The sequence below is a fragment of the Myotis daubentonii genome, chromosome 2, assembly GCF_963259705.1.
Source record: "Myotis daubentonii chromosome 2, mMyoDau2.1, whole genome shotgun sequence".
In the NCBI taxonomy this organism is placed as follows: Eukaryota; Metazoa; Chordata; class Mammalia; order Chiroptera; family Vespertilionidae; genus Myotis; species Myotis daubentonii.
In genome coordinates, this window is record NC_081841.1 from 222,363,661 (window position 1) to 222,382,433 (window position 18,773).

Genomic DNA, 18,773 nt, shown 5'->3' on the forward strand with positions numbered 1-18,773 from the left:
GGTTTGGGAGTCGACACCTGTCTCCATCAGTGACCTGAGTTCATGCCCAGGTGAGCAGGAAGTGGCACTCACTGGATGCTCCTCCCTCTCAGGCGAGACCCAGATGAGAGGCTGAGCAGAGACGCCAGGATGGGCCTAGCCCCAGCTGAGCAGCTCTGTGGCTGTGAGCAGAGCGCCATGACCTTCCCATGTACAGGGCCCGCTAGAACGTCTTGCGATTCCCAAAAGCATCAGGTGAGAAGTCACACAGAGGTCGTCTCAACTCCTCCTCCCCCATTTGGCCTCGTTATTTATTCATGTTCAATTTCTAGACCTGATTTCGGCTTTTACGAAGCTGACACTTGGTATTCGGCAAGTTCTCATTGAAGCGCATGTAGTGAGACGGTGTGAGAAGCATAGTCCTGAGTGTCCAGTCCCAGGACTTCTGACAAATGCGTCCCCACCAAGATAGGGGGTGCTTCCTCCTGCCCCCAGGCTCCCTGTTCCCTCCCCGCTGCCCCCAGCTCTTCCCCACCTGGCACTACTTGGCTCAGAATCTGGGCAATGCGGTCAGGACCAGTTCCTGCCGGGGTGGGACCCCGGCTCTGTGTGCTGACAGTTCAATGCACACAGCCTGTTATTGTGGTTGATTTTAAGGTGATGCTTCTGCCCAGCTGGTGTGGCTCAGTGGTTGAACATCGACCTATGAACCAGGAGGTCACAGTTTGATTCCTGGTCAGGGCACATGCCCGGTTGCAGGTTTGATCTCCAGTGTGGGGTGTGCAGGAGGCAGCCGATCCATGACTGTCTTCATCATTGATGTTTCTACCTCTCTTTCTCTCCCTTCCTCGCTGACATTAGTGAAAATACACTTAAAAGAAAAATGAAGCGATGCTTCCTCTGGATCTTCAGCTGAACAGTGGGCACCAGGCCCCTGGAGGTCAGAGTGCTTTCCTCTTGAAGCTCAAGGGTGAGGGGAACAAGGCCCGGGACCTAGTCTGGCCCAGAGCAGGGACTGAGGAACTTTTGTTGAATCCATCACCCAAGAGGCCCCTCGGGGAGCAAAGGAGGCTGCGTGAGTAGGCATGTCACCTCTGGGAGGGAGTGAGCCGGGGCGGAGGCATCGCCTGGGTGGCAAACAGAAGTCTGGGGTGCTTTGCAGCTGGAGTGTGGAGTGTGGGGAGGAGAAGCAGCGGTAGGCAGCCGAGGAAGGCCCTCGTCTTCCATCCTGACATGGGGAGGAGCCTGCTTTCCCACACAGTTTTGAAATGGGCTGTGCCCACCCATGTGCCCACCCAGTGGGACCTCGAGCCTGCACTCAGACGTCCTGCACTCGGGTGGGCCCAGGTCCTGGCCATACTGGGCCCGCCTCGGGATTCGGATGAAATTCACAGAAAGGCCTGCTCTCTGCAATGAGAAGCTGTTAGACCGATGCGAGCCCCAAAACGCCAGCCAGCCCCGGGGGCACGCGGCCACACCAGAGATGGGCCTGGACACAGGCGCGCTCACCCTGGAGCTGCAGACAGAGAGGAGGTGGAAGTCTCCTTCCAGCTGTGGACTCACAGAGGCTGAGTTTAGGGTGATTCCTGTGCCCACTCACACGTGGGAGGCTGTATTTGGAAGTAAGACGTGGGTTGTCATGACTTGCATCAGAGGGGTCCTGACATGGCAACCATCAGAAAAGCACAAACACAGAGAACTGGCCACCAAGACTGCACTTGGGATGAACAAGAAACCGGAACAAAGTATGAGGAGCGACAGCAGCTCCTTGAGGGTCTTCAGAGGAGATTGAGGGCTCCCTTGCCCCCACACTCAGTGGAGCAGAGGGGCCGGTGAAACCTGGAGAGGGTGCAGGTCTCCCAGGACATAAGGACACAATTCTCCACACAAGGGACCCGAAAGAATATGCCGTGCAAAACGCAAAATAAAACCAAACACACAAAAGAGCCAGACGGTGAGTTTGATGCTTGAGGTTTATTTAGGTGAGAGAAGAAAAGGCACAGGTGCAACAACTAAACGCTTTTCCAGGTCTTCAGGGGCATCTCGAGGTGCTTCAGGTCTCGGTCCACAAAGCTCATTGACAGCACAGCTTGCGTCGACGGCCAAGGATTTTACACACCCCACTGACACGCTCTAGCACCTTACCCAAGATGTTAACTTGGCAGTTGCGTCTGCAGCGGCAGCGTTTTATTTTTATTTTCCCAGGTTCTGTGGAGGGAGGAGGAGGGTCAGGCACTGGGGAGGAGACTGGGAGGAGATCTTCTGAGAGAGGAACTCTCTAGTCACCATGGCAACACCTGCCAGGTCAGGCTGAAAGGATTCACATGTTTCTCATAAATCACAAGGAATCTTACTGGCTCTGTGCGATCATGCAGGATCATCAGTTTTCTCTGATCCTAGTCAATGATGTACATGCTTATGTCCTGCCCCTTCCCAACAACCTTCGTCTCCAACTCAGGGCAATTACTCCTCACCCCCAGTCATCCTCACACCCAATTTAGAGCCCAGATTCCTGGTCCCTTGCAACAAGCCCCCCTAATGGGCCACAGACCCTAATTGCACAGACCCCAGCAGGCTGGTGTCTCACCTGCAGCTCGAGCGAGGCGTTCCGCTCCTGTGAAGGAGATGGCCACGTCCTGCTCACCATCCTCAGCCTGGTCCTCGTCCTCAGACCAAAGCTCACCCTGGTCCTTGGCTTCAGGCTGGTCCTGGGCGGAAACCTGGTCAGCTGTCTCTTGGAGGGTCTGAGCCTGGGCCTGGAGGGCCAAGAGGAGAAGGGCAGCCAGGAGTGTGAGGGACCTCATGGTTGAGGGTCACCTGGAGCTGAGTGTCAGGTGAGAGGACAGGAGAGAGTGGTGTTCAGGGCACAGTCAGCCTATACTTATAGGTCAGAAGGGAAGGAGAATCAGAGACACATGGCACAGGAGAGAAGCTGTGCCTTTGGCTGGCCTGGGGCCAAGGCCACCGTCACCCTCAAAGCCCCTTTGATGCTCCTGTTCCTGCCCCTCCAGCATAGCACGTGTCTGTGTGCTGTGTGTCCACACTTGTTTCAAGGTGATAACGATGATAAGCACCGGGCATGTTTTCAGTTTCCCATCTGCTTGGACACTTACCTTCTGATGTTCAAAAAACAAGGAACTGTGCTCTCATTGAGTAAGTCAGGGACCAGAGGCCTCTGCTTTCTGATGTGGGCCCTGCTCACCTCTGAGTCCCTGGCCCTGGGACCCTCCCTTCCCCGTGGGAGTGGAGAGTCCATCCTGTAGGTTCAGGGCATCACTCCCTGTGGGGGAGCTTGTCAGGTTCTGGGGGGTAGGCTCCTGTGGTGGAGGGGACAATGACTCAGGCTCAGGTGGAGTGAGTTCTTGAGGACACAAGGGAAGGAGTTGGTCAGAGTTAACATTTACTATTGATCATTAAATTCTAGCAATTCACTTGCATCCAAATGTTTGAAGTTATAAGCCTAACTCCAATGAATATCTTTTTACATACATCATCTTGTTTACTTGTGACCGTCCTTTAGATAAATGTTTAGAAGTAGATTGTGGGATCAAGAACACGCCATTGAACAGACATTAATTTACAGTCTTCTGCAGAGGTTGTCCTGACATCACTCACTGAAATATATGAATGAGTGCAACTGCTCCCCATGCACAGTGGAATTTAAAGAGTGATTCTCCAACTTCATCACCCTTTCTTCCCGCCTGGCACCTGGGCAGTGATGTGCTTTGTTAACAAAACATTTGAGGTCCCAGACTCTCCTGCAGGTCAGAATGGCAAATAAACAGAGTTTCAGTAAAATGTAAACCCTAGGAGGGCCAATTTTTGAATAATAAAATGAATTACTGCTTCACATTTGCAGTTATTTTTATTCTTGGATCTGTCAAATTTTTCTTCCCTTTATTTTTTTGATGACCCTATTATAGAGGTCGCCTTTCTCATCCTCCCCCCACTTTGCCCACCTCCACCCAGGTCCCTCCACCCTCTTCCCTGTGGCCATCTCCACACTGGTGACTATGTCCATGGGTTATGCATATATACTCTTTGGCTAATCCCTTCACTTCTTTCATCTATACACCGCCCCTCCCTCCTGACAGGTGTTCCATGTATCCATGCTTCTGTTTCTATTATATTTGTCAGATTATTTTATTCATTATAGTCCACATGTAAGTGAAATTATATAGTATTTGTCTTTCTCTAACTGGCTTATTTCACTCAGTATAACAATCTCTAGGTCCATCCATGCTGTGGCAAAAAGTAAGATTTCCTCCTTTGTTATGGCCACGTAGCATTCCATTGTGTAAATGTGCCACAATTTTTTAATCCACTCATCTCCTGATGGGCAGTTGGGCTGTTTACAGATCTTGGCTATTGTAAAAAACAAACAAACAAAAAACACCTTCAATGAATATATGGGTGCACATATTCTTTTGAATTTGAATTTTTGGATTGTTAGGATATATTCCTAGAAATGTGGTCGTTGGGTCGACAGACAGTTCCATTTTTAATTTTTTGGGGGAAACTCCATACTGTTTTCCATAGTGGCTGCACCAATCTGCATTCCCACCAGCAGTGTACCTGAGTTCCCTTCTCTCCACATCCTCACCAGCACTTCCTGTTTGTTGATTTATTGATAGCCATTCTGGCAGGTGTGAGGTGATATCTCATTGTGGTTTTAACTTTTATCTCTCTGATCTTTAGTGACATTGAGCCTTTTTTCATGTCTATTGGCCACCTGTGTGTCCTCTTGGGAGAAGTGTCTACTTGGGTCCTTTGCCCATTTTTAATTGTTTGTCTTCCTGGTGTTGAGTTGTATAAGTTCTTTATATATCGTGGAAATTAACCCTTTATCAGATGTGTCATTGCAAATATGTTCTCCCATGCAGTGGGTTCCCTTTTCCTTTTGTTGATGGTTCTTTGCTGTTTAGAAGTTTTTAAGTTTGATATAGTCCCATTTGTTTATTTTCCCTGTTTCCTTCGCCCTAGGAGATATATCAGCAAAAATATTGCTATGAGAGATGTCTGAGATTTTACTGCCTATGTTTTCTTCTAAGATATTTATGGTTTCATGACTTACATTTAAGTCTTTTATTCAGTTTGAGTTTATTCTTGTGTATGGTATAAGTTGGTGGTCTAGGTTTTTTGTGTTTTTTCATGTACCTGTTCAAGTATCCCAACACCATTTATTGAAGAGATGGTCTACCCCATTGTATGCTCTTTTTAAAATCAAATATTATTATTTTTTTGTTTTTTTAATTTTGTTTTATTGCTTAAAGTATTACAAAGAATATTATATATGTCTCCCTTTTTTTTTTCTCCCCTTGACCTTCTCCTGGCCTCCCATACCCCCCAGTGGCTTGTGTCCATTGTTATGCTTATATGCATGCATACAAGTCCTTCGGTTGATCTCTTACCCCCCCCCCCCTCAACGCTCCCCAGCCTTCTCTCTGTAGTTCGACAGTCTGTTGGATGTTGCTCTGCCTCTGTATCTATTTTTGTTCATAAGTTTATAATGGTCTTAATTATCAATAAATGAGTGAGATCATGTGGTATTTTTCTTTCGTTGACTGGCTTATTTCACTTAGCATAATGTACTCCAGTTCCATCCATGCTGTTGCAAATGATAAGAATTCCTTCTTTTTTACAGCAGCATAGTATTCCATCGTGTAGCTGTACCACAGTTTTCTAATTCATTCATCTGCTGATGGGCACTTAGGCTGTTTCCAAATCTTAGCTATGGTAAATTGTCCTCCTATGAACATAGGGGTACATATATCCTTTCTGATTGGTGTTTCTGGTTTCTTAGGATATATTCCTAGAAGTGGGATCACTGGGTCAAATGGGAGTTCCATTTTTAACTTTTTGAGGAAACTCCATACTGTCTTCCATAGTGGCTGCACCAGTCTGTATTCCCACCAGCAGTTCACGAGGGTTCCTTTTTCTCCGATCCTCTCCAGCACTTGTTGTTTGTTGATTTGTTGATGTTAGCCATTCTGACAGGTGTGAGATGGTACCTCATTGTTGTTTTGATTTGTATTTCTTGGATGATTAGTGACTTTGAGCATGTTTTCATATGTTTCTTGGCTTTCTGAATGTCCTCTTCTGAAAAGTGTCTAATATTAATTGACCACGTGGGCATAGGTGTATTTCTGCACTCTCTGTTCTGTTCCATTGCCTGATCTTATGTCAGGTCAAGTCTGTTTTGATTACAATGTTCTTGCATTATAGTTTGATATCAGGTATCATAATACCTCGAACTTTGTTCTTCTTTCTCGATATTGCTGAGGCAACTGGTTGTCTTTTTGTTCCATAGACATTTTTGGAGTATTTGTTCTAGATCTGTGAATTATGCTATTGGTATTTTAATAGGACTTTCATTGACTCTATAGATTTCATTGGGTAGTATCCATCTTTTAATGATATTAATTTTTCCAACCCATGAACACGGTATATGCTTCCACTGATTTGTATCATCCTCATTTTTATTTCTTCAGTGTCCTATAGTTTTTCAAGTAGAGGTCTTTTACTACCTTGGTTAAATTTATTCCTAGGTACTTTATTTATGTATTTATTTTTGGCAATAGTAAATGGGATTGTTTTCTTAGTTTCTCTTTCAGATAGTTCATTATTGGTGTATAAAATGCCACTGATTTCTGAATATGAATGTTGTATCCTGCTACATTGCCGAATTCATTGATTAAATCTATTAGTTCTTTGTTGGAGTGTTTAGGGTTTTCTAAGTGCAATATATCATCTGCAAATAATTCCATTTTATTTCCTCCTTTCCAATTTGGATGCCTTTTATGTTTTCTTCTTGTCTGATTGATGTGGCAAGACTTCCAATATTATGTTGAAAAAGAGTGGTGAATTCAGAAATCCCTGTCTTGTTCCTGATGTTAAGGGTAACATTTTTAGTTTTTGCCCATTGAGTATGATGTTGGCTGTGGGTTTGTCACTCATGGTCTTCATTATATTGAGGTTTGATCCCTCTCTTTTCACTTGGATGAGAGCTTTTATTGACCACGTGGGCATAGGTGTATTTCTGCACATCATAAATGGGTGCTGGATTTTATCAAATGCTTTTTCTGCTTCTATGATATGATCACTTAATTTTTATCTTTCGTTTATTTATGTGACATATCATATTTATTGGTTTGCGAATTTTGTACCAACCTTGCATGCCCGGAATAAATCCTACTCGATCGTGGTGTATGAGTTTTTAAATATATTGCTGGATCCCTTTTGCTAATATTGTGTGGAGAATTTAGCATCTTTGTTCATCAGAGATATTGGCCTTTAATTTTCTTTCTTTATAGTGTCTAGATATTGTTTTGAAATGCGGATAATGCTAGTCTCATAAAAAAGAAAAGCTTGGAAGTCTTCCCTCCTTTTGAATTTTTTGGAATAGTTTGAAGAGGATAAGTGTTAATTCTTCTGTAAAAGTTTGATAAAATTTGCCCGTGAAGCCATCTGTACCTGGGCTTTGTATGCTGGGAGGTTTTTGAAATTACTGCTTTGATTCCATCAGTTGTGAGTGTTCTGTTCAGGTTTTCTTATTATATCTTGTATCTTTTTTGAGAAACAGTAAGCACAGTGAAGTTTCTGTGCTCTCCTCAAAATGTTCTGATCTTTTAAAATAAAAAATGTTAATTCTTACACAAAGGATTAAATTCAGAAGGTACAAGAGAGATGAGTGCAAAATAACAGTTTTTTATCCTTTCTGCAGGAACTGTAACTTAATAATAAAAAAAAGAGGTTTTGCTGCCTTGTGGCAATGAAAGCCAAACTCCTGAGGCAGGTGCTTGTACAAAGGAAAGAGGTTTATTCAGGTGCCTAGTGACCTTGGAGAATGGTGACTCCCCTCTTAAAGATCACATCTCCTTCCTGCTCAAGCCAGCAGTTTTTATAGAGTTAAAGAGGGGAGGACATGTTTTCTATATAAATATCTTGCCAGCTCTTGGCGTGCTGGGGTTCTGTACTTTCAGCTTTCAGTGTGTTTAGGCCCTATCCATTTATCTCTCTATCTTTTGGCACACTCAGTGTAAGAACCTCCCCTTGCACCATCTAGGCCAACTGGGGAGATTCCCTGGTGCTCTGGTTGACTATGTCCCTTCAAAACTCTGGACCCTTGTCATCTTATAAGGATAAATGGATGAAGGTCTCATCTTGTGTAGTTTCTTCCTGCTGTCAAAGGGTGAATTCTTATCTATCCCTGGATCCAGAAATTCTTACTGTCTTTTAAAAGAAGAGGGGGTCAAGAATGGAGGGAAGCCTTTACTTGAGGTAGGAGGGTTGCTGTCTTTGGAAGGTGGCATAGGTGTCTAGAGAATGGCACTGTGAACAAGTGAAGCTGGTAGATTCATATTTCAAGAGCAGGTGTTGCTGATGGGCTTCAAAATGAGACCTATTGTGCAGACAAACAAGTGTTTAGTGAGGGGTATGCCTAGTAGTGCCGGGAGAATTGTAGTGAAATCAGAAACTTCAGAGACTACAGGATTCTCATGATTTAATCCTGAACTGGGCTTTGGATGGCACACCCAACAGTGGGATAAATTTCTGAGTAAGCCACTGTCTGGGAAATGCAGAAGAAAATAAAAAGCAATATTGTCACTTAGCTTTGGGAAGTGCTGTCCCTTTCTGAGAGAGGAATTTTAAATATCCTTGAGGAATGCAGGTCCAGCTTTCCCTTGCAGCAGCCAGAGCCAAGTCCTCCTCAGTCAGCAATGCTTTAAATGGGATTGCTTCCCACGAGCTTTAGAGGAAGAGTGTGTTATCAGCATGTTGTCCTAGGGACTGGTCCATTGCTCAGCTAACTGCCATTTAGGACTGTGATCCTTCTGGGTGTTTAATAAGACTTGGTTGCCCTAGCTTGTTTGGCTCAGTAGATAGAGCGTCAGGCTGCCGACTAAAGTTTCCTGGGTTCCATTCCAGTCAAGGGCACATGCCTGGGTTGTAGGCTCGATCCCCAGTAGGGGGTATGCAGGAGGCAGCCAGTCAATGATTCTCTGTCATCATTGATGTTTCTATCTCTTTCTCCCTCTCCCTTCCACTCTGAAATCAATAAAAATATATTTGAAAAAATAAGACTTGGTCTCTTGCCTGGAACGGGAGTCAATCGGGTAGATGGACCTGCAATGAGCAAACTTTCGTACAATTGTTAGTGTTTGCCCTAAATGTTGTACATAGTATTTGATTTTACATTCAGTTTCTAAATCTAAAGGTGGTGTTCCTAAAATAGAAACTTGGCAGGGTCTTCAATAAACTATTTCAAAAGGGCTGAATGTAAGCCTGCTTCAAGGTCCTACCCTAATCTGAAGCAAGGGAAGAGGCAGTTACTGGTCCCATTTCAAATGTGTTTCCTGGCATATTTTTGTCAGGGTAATCTTTATTCAATCTTCCCCATAGATTGGGGTCTCCAAGATGTTTCCATTGAATCTGCAGAGCCTATCCTATATTCTGGGAGATTTCAAGTGAATGATGGTCTTTGAGGCTTTTTGACTGGCAAAATGGGGGTGCTATAGGGAGACTGGCATAGCTGAATTAATCCTGATTTTAAGAATTTCTGTAGTAAAGATATGAATTCCATCCAAAGCTCATTTTTAAAGGAGGTATTTTTTGTTCCTTGGGATCTGTGTCTCTTCTTTCAGGTTAATTTTTACGGGTTGGATGTTAACCTCCCTACATAGGGTTTTGTGGGCCTAAAGGGTTCAGTCGATATGCTCATAACTCTTGGGTAAGAAGAGTTCACTTCCAGGTCAATTCAGGAGCACCTGGAGCTGGAGACCCAGTTCCAGCAAGACTCCTAAACATAATTTCTGCTTCTCAGGGGAACAAGTTATTTGTGCATGCAATTTACAAAAGAAATCTCCACCCAACAATGGGACGGGGCAGTCTGGCACTAGAGAAAACTATGGGTAAGTTTTTGATCCCCAAGCTGGCATGCCAGAGGTTGAAGGAATGCCTGTTTCTGTAATTATCTGGTCACTCCAGTAACTGTCACCACAGCTGAACTTGTGTTGTTCAGTTTTGTATTTAGCAGTGATTATGTAGTTCCCATATCTACAAGGAAGTCAATGACCTTGTTCCGCACTGTCCATTGTACCCAGGGCTCTTTTTTTTTTTTTTAGTTAAAATATGTGAAGTTTTATTATAATTATTGTCAATAAAATTACATAATTTTCCCACATTCCCCCAAATTAGCAATAATATTCCTTAATATCTTCAAATATCCACTCATTGTTCAAATTTTCCCAATTGACTGAATTTTTCAGTTTGATTTGGGGCTCAGATGAAATTGTACATCAAAGTTGACTGATGTGCTTCTTACATCTCTTTCAATCTGCAGGTTGTTCCCTCTCTCTCTTTCTCTCTCTGTTGAAAGAACTGGGTCATTTGCCCTTCAGAGTTCTTACATTTAGGATTTTGCTAACTACATTCCAGTGGTCCCTAGTCTATATAATTAAAGGGTAATATGCAAATTTACCCTAATGGCAGAACCACTGGGAAGGACCGGTCGCTGTGATGCGCACTGACCACCAGGAGGCAGACGCTCAATGCAGGAGCTGCCCCATGATGGTCAGTGCCCTTCCACAGTGGGAGTGCTGCTCAGCCAGAAGCCGGCTCATGGCTGGCCAGCACAGTGTCAATGGTGTTAGTCAGACATCCCCCAAGGCTGCCAGAGGGATGTCTGACTGCCAGCTTAGGCCTGATCTCCCCTCCACACAGTTCCCACCCCACCCTCCTCCCTCACTCCCCATCCACTGTCCTCATCCATAGGTGCACGATTTTTGTCCAGTCTCTTCCCGCATCCCCCTCACCCCTTTCCCCCCCAAGAATAGCAGGTCTATTCCCTTTCTATGCCCCTGTTTCTATTATAATCCCCAATTCATTCTGTTCCTTAGATTATTCACTTGATTTTCAGATTCACTTGTTGATAGATGTGTATTTGTTGTTCATAATTTGTATCTTTACCTTTTTCTTCTTCTTCCTCTTCTTAAAGGATACCTTTCAGCATTTCATATAATACTGGTTGGGTGGTGATAAACTCCTTTAGCTTTTTCTTATCTGTGAAGCTCTTTATCTACCTTCAATTCTGAATGATAGCTTTGCTGGATAAAGTAATCTTGGTTGTAGGTTCTTGGTATACATCACTTTGAATATTTCTTGCCACTCCCTTCTGGCCTGCAAAGTTTCTGTTGAGAAATCAGCTGACAGTCGTATGGGTATTCCCTTGTAGGTAACTGAGTTTCTTTCTCTTGCTGCTTTTAAGATTCTCTCTTTGTCTTTTGCTCTTGGCATTTTAATTATGATGTGTCTTGGTGTGGTCCTCTTTGGATTCCTTTTGTTTGGGGTTCTCTGTGCTTCCTGGACTTGTAAGTCTATTTCTTTCACCAGGTAGGGGAAGTTTTCTGTCATTATTTCTTCAAATAGGTTTTCAATATCTTGCTCTCTCTCTTCTTCTGGCACCCCTATAATTTGGATGTTGGTACGGTTGAAGCTGTCCCAGAGGCTCCTTACACTATCTTCATATTTTCAGATTCTTTTTTCATTTTGCTTTTCCGGTTGGGTGTTTTTTGCTTCTTCGCATTTCAAATCTTTGACTTGATTCTTGCACTCCTCTGGTCTGCTGTTGGAACTCTGCATAATATCCTTTATTTCAGTCAGTGTATGCTTAATTTCTAGTTGGTCCTTTTTCATACCCTCGATGGTCTCACTAGATTTCTTGAGGCTCTCACTACATTTATCGGTGGTCTCACCCGTCTTTTTGAGGGTCTTACTAAATTTGTCGGAAGTTTCTGGAAAGTTCTTGAAAAACCTTAAAAGTGTGGTTTTAAACTCTACATCCAATAGTTTGCTGTCCTCCACTTCTGTCATTTGTGTCCTGTTTCTTTGTCTCCGCATTTTTTATGCTTCCCTGTGTTGATAGAGTGGATTTCTGTGCTGAGTGTCTTCTAGGGCCCAGTGGTTCAGCCTCCCCAATTACCTGAAGAGGACACTCTTGGTGCACCCCCTTGTGGGCTTTGTGCACAATCTTGTTGTAGTTAAGCCCTGATTGTTGTAGTTACCACTGGGAGGAATTGACCTCCAGGCCAATTGGCTGTGAGAATCAGCTGTGTCTGCAGTGGGAGAACTTCTGTGCTGGAGACACCCCTCTGGGGCAAGACTTGCTTCAATGGGGCTTTGGTGCTCACTGAGTCTGCCCCCTGAGTGTGTCCTTTATGGTTCCACGGAGCTGAAAACTTGATGGTCCCACTCTGACCTCTGGGTTTCCTGGCTCCTGGATCTCTAGGGAGGTGCTAATCTAGCCTTTGCCTGAGGCTATCCAGCAAAAGCCTCCCTGCAGGGCTTGGGCGGGGCCGGTCCCACGGGATCAACAGGGCGGGGCTAGCAGTTATGGCTGCTCTCAGTCTTTCCCTCAGAGGCTCTGCTTCTCAGTGTCCCAGTAATCACTGCAAGCCCCTCGGAGAGAAAGCTGCCCTCGAGTTCCAACCGATGCTAGACAGTCCTGCTTCTCCCTTATGAGTCTGGGTCCCTAGAGACTTGCCTGGAACTGGAGCTCAGAGCCTGAGACTCCCTCCTGATTGAAAACGACAATCGTGCCCTCAGCCTCCAGCCCGCTCTGCATGCACCTCCGCACCTTAGTATTTTACTTCTGTACTGCGCCTCATCTGAGTCTCAGTATGCTTTTCTCTTTCCTTCTAGTTGTAGAATTTCCACTCAGCCAGCCTTCCTATGGTTCTGGATGATGTCCGTTCTATCTTTTAGTTGTATTTTTGAAGTGGTTGTTTGAGGCAGCAAATTCCGGTGTTTACCTATGCTGCCATCTTGGTTTCTCCTCCCATTGTACCCAGGGCTCTTATGGGGAAATGGTAATAGGTCAGAGGGTGTATATGGGAACTCCTAGGCCTCCTCATTCATAATCAGATTCATCATTCCGTTCTAACGTTTCTTGTGAGGTTTTCTATCCTCTTTATTTTTCTTCTGGGGTTCTAGGCAGTCCTTTCTCCAATGGCCTTTCTCTTAAGAGGTACATAGGTTAGCGCCTAGTGAATCTTTCCCTTTCATTTCAGATCCCACCTCTCCTCCTGGTTTCCTGCACTATTTATAAGAAAATGGTGGCCTTTAATGTCCTTGTTTATAGGCATGGTAAATGTCAAAGGCTCTGTCCACCAGCTGGGAGAGATTCATGCCTAACACCCTGTCTAAATGTTTGCACTTCCTTCTGATATCTAGAGCACTTTGCCCAATAAAAATCGTGTTTACTGCCCTGGCTGGTGTGGCTCAGTTGGTTGGGGGTCATCCCATGCACCAAAAGGTTGTTGGTCCAATTACCAGTCAGGGCACATGACTGAATTGCGGGCTCAATCCCCAGTAGGGACATGTGGGAGGCAGCCAATCAATGTTTCCCTCTCTAATTGATGTTTCTCTCTCTTGCTCTCCCATCCTCTCTCTCTCAAATAAATTTAATTTTTTTTTAAAATTTTCATGTTTACCATCCTGATATCTTCTGATACCCATGGGTCAGCATCAGTGTGCTTTCAATAGGTCTAACAGCCTTTTTAAAAATTCAGAAGGATCTCTGTTGAATGACCTGTATCATATTCAGGCTCTTTTGTTTAGGTACCTTTTTCTTAAGCCTTTCCTATATGCGCTTTTTGCAATATTCTAGGAAGGCAAGGTCCCCAAGTTGGGTCCAAGTTGGGCTCTGCCAAGGGTATTTCCCCAACTAAGTTGGGGGTCCCATTAGGATTGTCTTGATGGAGGCAATGAGGCTCTTCATTAGCCTTATTTATAACTAGCTGCCTTTCATCTGCCATTAGCAGGATGTTAAGGAGAGCCTGTATGTCTGCCCAGTTTGAATGGTGCTTGGCAATATTGGAGGTGATAAGATCTGCCATGTTCTGAGGATCCTCCCTATATGAGGGTTTGGAAAGCTTCCAATACAATGAATCTGACGTGGAAAATGGAATATGGGCCCAATAGTAACCAGCGGGCTGGCCTTCCTGGGGTATTCCATTTCCAGGGAATGGGCCGCAAACGGAATTGTCCTGCTCTGGATAGGAATGTTCCCTGGCCAAATTGGGTGCCCTGCCAGGTCTTGAGGGGAGACCATTTTTCTGGGCCCCATCTCAGGGGTATCTAGCAGCTGGGGTAGTGGCAGGGGAGATCCTTCTGCTGCAGATCCTGAGTCCCCATCTCCTCAATTCCCTTTTTTTCCTGTGTCTCACTACCAGGGAGCGGTTTTGAAGCCAATTCCTTCTCTGCACCATTAGGTTTCTCCCTTTCTTAGCCAAATCCTTACTGTGTGAAGACATGGAGCCCAGACATAGGGGATACCATCCCATTTTCCTGGCAAACAATTCTAACTGTATGATGGAGTAGTCATTTAGGGAACCATTTAGGGGCCATTTTTTCCCATAGAATAAAGTATACATAGGCCAAGCAGTGTTACAATGGAAAACCAATTCCTCCTTAGTCATTGGATCATAGCTATATGTGGACCAATCTTGAAATTTGGGCCTTGTGGGCTCTCTTCAGGAGTTGAAACAGAACAACCCTCATGGCTCAAAAGTAGAAACCCAAAACCATAATAACAGCACCTTCTAAATATTCCATAAAAACTTCCTTCTTTTGAGTTTCATTATGAATAATATTGATTTTGTAGGTTGAAATTGTCTTAATTAAGAATTATGGAGGAGAAACCAAGATGGCGGCGTAGGTTAACGCCGGAGATCGCTGCCTCGAACAACCACTTCAGAGATATAACTAAAGGACAGAACGGACATCATCCAAAACCACAGGAAGGCTGGCTGAGTGGAAATTCTACAACTAGGAGGAAAGTGAATATCATACCCAGACTCAGAGGAGGCGCAGTGCTGAAGTGAAATACTCAGGTGCGGAGTGCGAACGCGGAGCGGGCTGGTGGCGGAGGGCGCGGTTGTTGTTTTCAATCGGGAGGGAGTTTCAGACTCTGAGCTCCAGATCTGGGCGAGTCTCTGGGGAGCAAGACTCAAACGGGAGAAGCGGGACTGTCTGGCTTCGGTCGGAACTCGAAGGCAGCTTTCTCTCAGAGGTTTGCAGCCATTGCTGGGACTCTGAGAGGCAGAGCCCCTGGGGAAGGAACTGAGAGCAGCCATAACTGCTCGCTCCTGCCCGCCCTGTAGATCCCCTGGGACCCGCCCCGCCCAAGCCCTGCGCAGAACCATTTGCCGGATAGCCTCAGGCAAAGGCTAGATTAGCACCGCCTTAGAGATCCAGCACAGAAGCCCTCCCACTGCAGACCCAGCGGACTCTCATAGCCAGTTAGCCTGGAGGTCAAATCACCCCCGGTATTGCCGACATCAATCAAGGCTTAAAGGCAACAAGACTGCACACAAAGACCACTAGGGGGTGTACCAAGAAAGCATAAAAAATGCGGAGACAAAGAAACAGGACAAAACTGTCAATGGAGGATATTGAGTTCAGAACCACACTTTTAAGGTCTCTTGAGAACTGTCTAGAAGCTGCCGATAAACTTAGTAAGGCCCTCGAAAAGACTGGTGAGACCGCCGATAAATGTAGTGAGATCCTCAAGAAATCTAATGAGACCCTCGATCTTATACTGGGGAACCAACTAGAAATTAAGCATACACGGACTGAAATAACGAATATTATACAGACTCCCGACAGCAGACCAGAGGAGCGCAAGAATCAAGTCAATGATTTGAAATGCGAGGAAGCAAAAAACACCCAACTGGAAAAGCAAAATGAAAAAAGAATCCAAAAATGCGAGGATAGTGTAAGGAGCCTCTGGGACAGCTTCAAGCGTACCAACATCAGAATTATAGGGGTGCCAGAAGATGAGAGAGAGCAAGATATTGAAAACCTATTTGAAGAAATAATGACAGAAAACTTCCCCCACCTGGTGAAAGAAATGGACTTACAGGTCCAAGAAGCGCGGAGAACCCCAAACAAAAGGAATCCAAAGAGGACCACACCAAGACACATCATAATTAAAATGCCAAGAGCAAAAGACAAAGAGAGAATCTTAAAAGCAGCAAGAGAAAGAAACCCAGTTACCTACAAGGGAATACCCATACGACTGTCAGCTGATTTCTCAACAGAAACTTTGCAGGCCAGAAGGGAATGGCAAGAAATATTCAAAGTGATGAATACCAAGAATCTACAACCACGATTACTTTATCCAGCAAAGCTATCATTCAGAATTGAAGGTCAGATAAAGAGCTTCACAGATAAGGAAAAGCTAAAGGAGTTCATCACCACCAAACCAGGATTATATGAAATGCTGAAAGGTATCCTTTAAGAAGAGGAAGAGGAAGAAAAAGGTAAAGATACAAATTATGAACAACAAATATGCATCTATCAACAAGTGAATCTAAGAATCAAGTGAATAAATAATCTGATGAACAGAATGAACTGGTGATTATAATAGAATCAGGAACATAGAAAGGGAATGGACTGACTATTCTTGGGGGGGGAAAGGGGTGTGGTAGATTCGGGAAGAGACTGGACAAAAATCGTGCACCTATGGAAGAGGACAGTGGGTGGGGAGTGAGGGCGGAGGGTGGGGCGGGAACTGAAAGGAGGGGAGTTATGGGGGGGGGGAAGAGGAACAAATGTAATAATCTGAACAATAAAGATTAAAAAAATAAATAAATAATAATAAAAAAAGATTGTCAAAAACAATGGCAACAGCCAATACAACAATAGCCGTCTGGTGTGAATGAATAAACTTATACCTATTTTTTTTTTTTTTAAAAAAAAAAAAGAATTATGCTCATTTTTGCTGGTTTGTTGTCACTGTGTGATGCTCAAGCTGTGCATCACTGAAATGGAAAGGCCAGTTAACATACTATAGAACAACCAGGACAGAATTCTCTACACAAGGTAACAACACACATGAGTCTTATGGAAAGAAAATAAGCCAAACAGTGAGTTTAATGCTTAAAGTTTATTATGAAGAGAGAAAGAAGAAAAGGTATAGATACAAAGATTAAACCATGGTCCAGGTCTTCAGTGAAATCTCGTAATTACTGGAGTCTCAGTCCACGAAGCTCATTTACAGCAAAGCCTGTATGAATGGCCGAGGATCATGCAGCCTCCACTGTGGCGCTCACGGAACTTACAGAAGCGTGTGCGTCGGCATTTGCAGTTGCTTTTGATCTCAAAGCCTGTGGTGGGAAGAGGGTCAGCTACAGTAGGGAAGGGGAGTGGGAGAAGAGGCACAGCTGCCCTCATGGAGATCTTCTGAGAGACAACATGTCTACTCACCATAGACAAAACCTCCAGGTCAGGCTGAAAGGATTCAAGTGTTAGTCATAATCACAAGGAATTTTACTGGCTCTGTGTGGTCATGCAGGATCATCAGTTTTCTCTGATCCTAGTCAATGATGGACATGCTGATTTCCTTCCCCTTGCTCCACAAACTTCCTCTCCAACACGGGGTACCTACTCCTCACCCCCCTCATCCTCACAGCCAATTTTAAGCCCAGACTCCTTACCCCTTCTAACAAGCCCCCCTAATGGGCCACAGACCCTAATTGCACAGACCCCAGCAGGCTGGTGTCTCACCTGCAGCTCGAGCGAGGCGTTCCGCTCCTGTGAAGGAGATGGCCACGTCCTGCTCACCATCCTCAGCCTGGTCCTCGTCCTCAGACCAAAGCTCACCCTGGTCCTTGGCTTCAGGCTGGTCCTGGGCGGGAAGCTGGTCATCTGTCTCTTTGACGGTCTGAGCCTGGGCCTGGAGGGCCAAGAGGAGAAGGGCAGCCAGGAGTGTGAGGGACCTCATGGCTGAGAGTCACCTGGAGCTGAGTGTCAGGTGAGAGGACAAGAGAGAGTGGTGTTCAGGGCACAGTCAGCCTGTACTTATAGGTCAGAAGGGAGGAGGTTAAGAGACACACGGCACAGGAGAGAAGCTGTGCCTTTGGCTGGCCTGGGGCCAAGGCTGCCGTCACCCTCAAAGCCCCTTTAATGATCCTGTTCCTGCCCCTCCAGCATAGCATGTGTCCGTGTGCTGTGTGTCCACACTTGTTTCAAGATGATAATGATGATAAGCACCGGGCATGTTGTCTATTTCCCATCTGCTTCTACACTTACCTTCTGATGTTCAAAGAACAGGGAACTGTGCTCTCATCGAGTAAGTCAGGGACCAGAGGCCTCTTCTTTCTGATGTGGACCCTGCTCACCTCTGAGTCCCTGGCCCTGGGACCAGCCCTTCCCCGAGGGAGTGGAGGGTCCATCCTGCAGGTTCAGGGCATCACTCCCTGTGGGGGAGCTTGTCAGGTCCTGGGGGGTAGGCTCCTGTGGTGGAGAGGACAGTGACTCAGGGTCAGGTGGAGGGAGGGCAGTGGGACATGAGGGAAGGAGTTGGTCAGAGTCAAATCGAAGCACAAATTTATGTCAGGACGTCAGTGAGATCTATATCTATTGCATGGACTGTTTACCAGTTACTTGTGACATTTTTGTGGAAATAGCGAACACAAAGAAGTTCCTGTGGCTCTCCTCTAAATTTTCTGACCTTTTAAAATGAATAAATATTTATTCTTGCACAAAGAATAAAATTCTTAACTAGAAGAGAGATGAGTGAAACAGCAGCCTCCCCTTCCAGAATCAGTCTTCCATCCTTTCTGCGGGAACTGTAACCAAACAAAAAATGGCACTTCAGCTGACTGTGGCATCAAAAGTCAAAGTTGTGAGGCAGGTGCTGGTTCAAAAAGAAAGTGGTTTATTCAGGTGCTGTGTTACCTGGGCGAATGCTGGACTCCCACCTCAAAACCCATCTCCCCTCCCTGCTGAAG

The 18,773-nt window shown here is 45.1% G+C and overlaps 2 protein-coding genes across 2 annotated transcripts; both read right to left on the reverse strand.

The window, feature by feature from the left end:
• Positions 1 to 1,933: 1,933 nt before the first annotated feature.
• On the reverse strand, positions 1,934 to 2,813 carry LOC132228795 (alpha-defensin 1-like). Its single transcript, XM_059685855.1, has 2 exons — positions 2,567 to 2,813; positions 1,934 to 2,187 (listed from the first exon to the last, which is right to left on the reverse strand). The coding sequence occupies exons 1-2, from the start codon at positions 2,781 to 2,783 to the stop codon at positions 2,054 to 2,056; spliced, it is 351 nt and encodes a 116-aa protein (XP_059541838.1). The 5' UTR covers positions 2,784 to 2,813; the 3' UTR covers positions 1,934 to 2,053.
• A 14,095-nt stretch (positions 2,814 to 16,908) lies between these two features.
• LOC132228796 (alpha-defensin 1-like) lies at positions 16,909 to 17,764 on the reverse strand. Its single transcript, XM_059685856.1, has 2 exons — positions 17,548 to 17,764; positions 16,909 to 17,147 (listed from the first exon to the last, which is right to left on the reverse strand). Exons 1-2 carry the CDS (start codon positions 17,762 to 17,764, stop codon positions 17,032 to 17,034), a joined length of 333 nt encoding a protein of 110 aa, XP_059541839.1. The 3' UTR covers positions 16,909 to 17,031.
• Positions 17,765 to 18,773: the final 1,009 nt, after the last annotated feature.

Coding starts and splice junctions, on each gene's coding strand:
- LOC132228795 (XM_059685855.1), bottom strand. CDS start 2,783: ATGAGGTCCCTCACACTCCTGGCTGCCCTTCTCCTCTTGGCCCTCCAG. Junction 2,188..2,566: donor ACGCCTCGCTCGAGCTGCAG/GTGAGACACCAG, acceptor CTCCCTCCACAG/AACCTGGGAAAATAAAAATA.
- LOC132228796 (XM_059685856.1), bottom strand. CDS start 17,764: ATGAGGTCCCTCACACTCCTGGCTGCCCTTCTCCTCTTGGCCCTCCAG. Junction 17,148..17,547: donor ACGCCTCGCTCGAGCTGCAG/GTGAGACACCAG, acceptor TTCCCACCACAG/GCTTTGAGATCAAAAGCAAC.